The 6,930-nt window shown below is 40.3% G+C and overlaps 1 protein-coding gene across 1 annotated transcript in view; it reads left to right on the top strand.

Moving 5' to 3' along the window:
* The first annotated feature begins 1,619 nt into the window (after positions 1–1,619).
* The window catches only part of mafa (MAF bZIP transcription factor a), a 107,049-nt gene continuing 101,738 nt past the window's right edge, over positions 1,620–6,930 (top strand). The window contains exon 1 of the mRNA XM_084062143.1: positions 1,620–3,189. Coding sequence (XP_083918269.1) covers positions 2,228–3,189 — 962 coding nt within the window. The 5' untranslated portion in view covers positions 1,620–2,227. The remainder of the gene's footprint in view (positions 3,190–6,930) is intronic.

Raw genomic sequence — 6,930 nt, 5'->3', positions numbered from 1 at the left:
GGAATCAATACATGAGTGGGATAAATATTTAAAGACGTATTTGATATAAGGGCATCTTTATCCTCAGGCGAAGACTGCTAGGGTACCCCTGTATCAGCACACACATGCTTTACAATGCAAGCTAAATATTTGTTTTATTCATGTGATTGGGTCTATCTAGGCATTATCAGCTATCCAGCTGAAGAGGTAACAGGACCTGGACATGAGAACCAAGAATACACATGCCTGTCTTATGGCACTCTTGCACGAGTCAATTAAAAGTAGAAGACCTATGAACTGAGATGAGTGCAATGTACAAGAGTGGTTTAATCTATTACTATGCTGCAGGGCTGTGACCATTGCTTAGATAAAGCCATTTTATGGCAGTGGGGAATAATATAAGTCCGGATGGAACACTTGGTACACTGGTTTTCACTTTATAATAGCCATGTTATAGCCTCTGAAGAGAATCTTGATATGACCGGATGAACTCATCCAAAGTATTTGTAAATTGCAGTCCATCATATAATAACATGGCTTTATGACTTAATATTGTAGTGCAGTACACTCGTGCCCTTAAATAATGCATTGCCGTAAGATTGTATTTGATCATTTTGAAAATTCATAAATGAGCTTTTGGGGTTTTTGTTTGTTTGTTATTTAGTTAGCTCTTTTCACAAGCACTTTTACGTTTGTCCAAGTCCTGAAATAATCCTAATGAAATGCACCTCTTCAGCGCAGTCTACTTCTAATGTAGATAAACCCATGCGTAAATGTAACCAAAAGGTGGCACTGTTGAGTTTTAGAAGGATGCCCAGAGGTACCACCACTCTTCACTCTCTACTTAAATCCTTTGTCCATTTATCTAAAGTTGCCAGTCAAAATCATTTATTGCCATATATAACATGACTAATAATTGAATACATATGTGACATTACTTGCCCCCCCCCAAAAAAAAAAGAAAAAGAAGGAGAGAAAGACAGCGAGAGAGAGAGAGAGAGAGAGAGAGAGAGAGAGAGAGAGAGAGAGAGAGAGAGAGAGAGAGAGAGAGAGAGAGAGAGAGAGAGAGAGAGATCAAGAACCAGTTGTGACTTGTGAATGATTACTCTAGTACAGATCCAAAATTTTATTTTGCAGAAATATGCAGAAATTACAAGGAATAAATACATTTATAACAGCTGTACAGTCGAAACGTAAATATATACAAAGGTGGTTTGTGGATGTGTTAACAAAAAATATATATATACAAAATAGATTTAGCCTAATTCATTTAAAAGGCACTTTATGCGAAATAAAGCACCTAAAAAATAAAGAAGCTCATGCAACCTAATTGGCCAAATTTGAAATCGACCTACCGGTGCGTCTAAATACAGGCTATTATAATAATACACAATGAAAATAAGATAATGACCATTTATTTCCACTGGAATAAAAATGTCTCATATATATATATATATATATATATATATATATATATATATATATATATATATATATATATATATATATATATATATATATATATATATATATATATATATATATATATATATATATATATATATATATATATATATATATATATAGATAGCCTATTATTCATTTATTATCACATGATAATGGTGATTTATGATTAAAACAATATATATAAACTATATATTTTATAGTTGCCAAAGAGTTGTCAGTCTGTGCTCCGGCTGACAGTCAGCTGATAGCCTTTGACAGTTGGAGAAAAGTTTCTGTATTATTTAGCCAGACCGTGCGCCCATTGGTTCCTGCTCAGCCTGACGTCACGCTTATAATACAACTCAAGCAATGCTTTTAAACTCATCTGCCGTGTGTGATCCTTCTAAAAAATCACCCCACGACTCACAGGCATTTTACGTGCGAGGCTACATTTAGCCCCTTACCTTCGGCATTTCTCCCTCTCCGCTTTGCGCAATGTATTCATGAAGAAACCGTTAAAGTGTTAAATGTTTGAAATAACAAGCCGCCGAATTTCTCATGCTGAAAAGGGACTCCGCTACTCGCGTGCGCGGCACTGGTGTGTCAGTGCAATAGACTGCACAGAAAAACTACTCCTGCGAGCTGGGAAGTCCGTCGCTGCAAAAAGGGCGCAGAAAACCTAATTTCTCCATTTCGAGACAAAACGCTTAAAAAATTCAAACTGGCTCACGTCCTTCCCAACCAGCCCAGTGTGACAGCTGCTCTTCACCCCGCTTGGAGGACTGTCAGCAGCAGCAAGAGGATGGCATCAGAGCTGGCAATGAGCAACTCCGACCTGCCCACCAGTCCCCTGGCCATGGAATATGTTAATGACTTCGATCTGATGAAGTTTGAAGTGAAAAAGGAGCCGGTGGAGCCCGATCGCAACATCAGCCAGTGCAGTCGCCTTATCGCCGGGGGATCCTTGTCTTCCACCCCGATGAGCACGCCTTGCAGCTCGGTGCCCCCTTCTCCAAGCTTCTCGGCGCCCAGTCCGGGCTCGGGGAGCGAACAGAAGGCACACTTGGAGGATTTCTACTGGATGTCCGGTTACCAACAGCAGCTGAATCCAGAGGCGTTGGGCTTCAGCCCCGAAGACGCAGTAGAGGCGCTGATCAACAGCAGTCACCAGCTCCAGTCTTTCGATGGCTATACCAGAGGGCAGCAGTTTGCTGGCGGAGCCGGAGCGGGAGGCACCATGGCCGGGGAGGAGATGGGGTCCGCTGCGGCGGTCGTCTCGGCAGTTATCGCCGCCGCGGCAGCTCAGAACGGGGGGCCACACCACCACCACCACCACCACCACAGCAGCAGCCACCACCAACCTGGGATGCAGTCCAACGGCAGCTCTGGGGGAAATCATCCGCACATGCATTTGGATGACCGGTTTTCAGACGACCAGTTGGTATCCATGTCAGTGCGGGAGCTCAACCGGCAGCTACGGGGGGTCAGCAAGGAAGAAGTGATCCGATTGAAACAGAAGAGGAGGACCCTAAAGAACAGAGGCTATGCCCAGTCCTGCCGGTACAAGCGGGTCCAGCAGCGGCACGTCCTGGAGGGAGAGAAGACGCAGCTCATCCAGCAGGTCGACCACCTCAAGCAGGAGATCTCCAGGCTGGTCCGGGAGAGGGATGCGTACAAAGAAAAGTATGAGAAGCTCATCAGCAACGGCTTCAGAGAAAATGGATCCAGCAGTGACAACAACCCTTCATCTCCGGAGTTTTTCATGTGAGTCTCGACATTATCGTGAAAAAGAATATCAGCTGAGTTACTCAACCCACATACAAAAAAAAAACATCATTATGAAACATTTTTTCTTTTTCTTTTGGCATTTATGCCTACTAGTCCAAGAACCAATTTGTCAACTTTTTTATTTTTTTTATTTTATACGTTTTTTCAGAAGTTTGCTCAAGTATGTTGACCGTTTTTATATTTTGAGGGCTTTGTCATCCGTGTCTTTTTTTAATTTTCCCCCCCATTTTGGAGAAGCTATATTGTTAAAACATTCATCTATTTTTTGCTACCATACTGAATATTTTATGCATTGCCTATTTTTCAAGATCTTTTCATCGTTCATTCAATTTGCAGTGTTTGAGTAAAACTATAATTTTTGAAAGTTTATACAACTTGATGACACTGTATACTATGTGTGCATGCAAGCACTAAGTATACCCCTTTGAAGTACATCAACTTGTCTTTTTCACCATTTTTACTTTTAATTCAATGTACAGTCAAAAACTGCATCCACATCAGCAATATGTTTTTGATATTTTCCTTTACTTTTTGTCTGCCTAACTTGGAGGACTGCGAGCCTGCCATTTTACACCACCTCATCTCATGCGTTTGCTTGCTATTGTGTTCAGCAAGGAAAAAGCGACTTTTCATTAGAAACAATATTATTGTTTTTAAAAAGAGACATGTTATTGAACTGCCCTGCATGCTGGACATGTATGGTTTTCCTTTTCTTTATTGTTTTTGTGCTTGAAGATGTACTTTTGTCGGATGTCTCCAGCATGGCATTCATACTTCATTTATGGGCCTCATCACTTTTTTGGGACATGGGACAAAAAAGTGACAGGACTTTCCCACCCCTTTGCAATAATCTGTACAAGTGCATTCTCAACTGTGTTGAAGTGCACCGCCGTCGCCTGGCATATAGAGTGCAGTGAATGCAATAATGCGTTCCTGATGGGAGTCGATCGGCTGGGATCCTGCATGGTGCGAGGGGCAAAGAAAGGTCCTCACCCATTCTTAAAGGCAGTGGTTCTCAACCTGTGGGTCGGGACCCCCCACATGATTTGGGAGGGGTCCCCAGATGACAGTGAAGTGACAATTTAAGTACTTTTAAGACCTTTTTAATACCTAAAAAAAATCAACAAACTATACTATAAAAACTGGTCAAACATTTGCCAAATTGTCAAATAATATAAGAGGCAAAACATTTGAGAATAGCTGATCTACAAGCTCACAACGCCTCGTAATGCCAGGCGTTGTGAGCTTGTAGATCTGCTATTTTCACAATATTTATCTGGGGGGGTCCCCAGTTCAAATATGATTATTTTTGGGGGGTCACGGTCTGAAAAGGTTGAGAACCACTGTTCTAAAGGACTCGACTCTCAAATCCCTACCCGGGGACTAAACTATAAAGACTGTCTGTTGCTTTAAGCGTTATGTTTATTTAAAGATACCCCCAAACTTGTGCATATTGTCAACTTTGGAATGAATTTCAAGCGTATAAATTAAGTGAAAGGTTTTTCTAATCTGCAAGTTGTGAGAGATATGTGAGCTACAGGTTGATTTTTTAGAGGAGTAATAGACGACGAGGAGAATTAATAAGGGTCCTGCATAAAGTCGTTTCTGGCATTGGTTTGGAGAAATTGGCACGGTTCCAGTTAATACAATGAGCAGTATTGTAGTGCATAAACAGTGCTTTTTGCAGCATGTGGTTCAAACAGAAGTTTGACAGCTATCAGGGCTGTTGGTCTTCGACAAAACACCTCATGACAGTATTTCTAAACCAAAGTATTTAAAAGAGAAGGAATTTCTAAGATAGCCGAAGTCAAACTTAATAGCCATGCTTTTTGGAAATGTATTTCTGTAACGAACTGAAGTATTTTGGACTGAAATGCACTAAAATTGTAGCCTTTAATCAACACGTAGAGCATAATGAAAAAGCCTATATTCTTTACAACTCAAGCGCAGGTAGTTTTGGCATTTTGTTGCGACGCAATTTTGACATTTTGATATATCTTGTCAGATCAGACAAGACTAGATTGTTTTGTCTCAAGCGAACTCGATATTTGCAAAGCAATAACATTATTATTATAATCGATAATGTCTGGACATTGTTAAATGGTCAGGGATTGACACCCTGCTTGTATAAAATGAGGGAGTATCGTTCATCAATAAATCTTTAAAAAATATATATTAATTAATCTTTCCTCTTATATATATATATATATTTTGCTGTGCAAAATTATTTCACTCACTAACCATTATGTGATGTTCATGTGCTCGTTTTTCATTTCATACGATTAAATGATATGCAATAAATGTATGAATTGTGTTCAATACGTTTCTTAGTTTTGTCTTGACTTGCCTGCTAAGTATTTTATTTTTGATTGATACATAGGCCCATCTCGAGTTTAGAGCAGTGGTTCTCAACCTTTTCAGGCCGTGTCCCCCCAAAATAATCATATTTGAACTGGGGACCCCCCACACCCTGATTCCACAGATACATATTGTGAAAATAGCCGATCTACAAGCTCTCAACCGCGCAATGCCAGGCGTTGTGAGCTTGTAGATCGGCTCCCGACCCACAGGTTGAGAACCACTGGTTTAGAGAAAGGTGTTGAAACATGATGGAACAAACGGAAACGTTTTTTTTCCCTTTACTTTTCTGTGTCTGCACTCTGCTATAGGTTCTTGTCGCTCATCTCCCCCACCCCCCACAAATAGCAGTAGCCAATTAAATAACGTGCCGATCGGTGCTAGATCAGAAACTAAACTTAAACATTTAGCTGTAGGCTATGGCTAATAGTAATAAACTCCAAAAGACGTGCTACACGGAAACATTTTCTGTCACCTGACTGACGATGAGTTGCATTTAAATGTGTTGAGCTGCAGGACGTGAGAGGTAATGAAACCACACCAACAGATTAAGTACTACATGGCCTACATTTTAATACTGCAATTGACATCTGGTATATGACTCATAATTGCCCGAAATATGCTGTGTTTTATTTTCTTCCATTAGTTCACAGTGAGACAAAAAAAAAGTTGCTTTCAGTGACCTGTACAGAATAATGATTCTAATGACTAATAATGTGGACAAATAGCACAACAGTTTGTTGCTACAACGCAGGAGGGTATTGATTAGGCCTATGCATTTTTGTCCTTTTCATTCCATTGTCAATCATCCATACAATTACAATATCAAAGCTGCAGTCACAAATATGTTTGCATGTGTTACATCCACCTAATTATTTTTGCATGCAAAATCTGAATTCTTGTTCTATATGTTTTGTGTGATGTTTATTGTAAAATATGAAAGGTGTGTGCATTTGTGTGTGTGTGTGTGTGTGTGTGTGTGTGTGTGTGTGTGTGTGGGAGAGAGAGAGAGAGAGAGAGAGAGAGAGAGAGAGAGAGAGAGAGAGAGAGAGAGAGAGAGAAAGAGTGAGAGAGAGAGGGGAGGAATTGTCTGAACCTGAGATGTATGCTTGTATGAGTGAATCTGAGTGTATTCACACATCTCTGAAGGATTTGCACAATTAATTATGCATTAATAAGTATTTAATATGTTAATTGTTGATGCACATTTTTATTTTGTGTATACATGTTTGTTTGTGTGTGTGTGACCGTGTGACTGTGTGTGTGTGTGTGTGTGTGTGTGTGTGTGTGTGTGTGCGCACGCGTGCGTAATGCATGCGGGTGTGTGTGCAATGCACGAGTGTGTGTATGTCTGTCTGT

The sequence above is a fragment of the Gymnoscopelus microlampas genome (genome assembly GCF_963454915.1).
Source record: "Gymnoscopelus microlampas genome assembly, chromosome: 1".
Classification (NCBI taxonomy): Eukaryota; Metazoa; Chordata; class Actinopteri; order Myctophiformes; family Myctophidae; genus Gymnoscopelus; species Gymnoscopelus microlampas.
The sequence above is the reverse complement of the archived record's forward strand: the minus strand, read 5'-3'. Positions and strand labels throughout refer to the sequence as shown.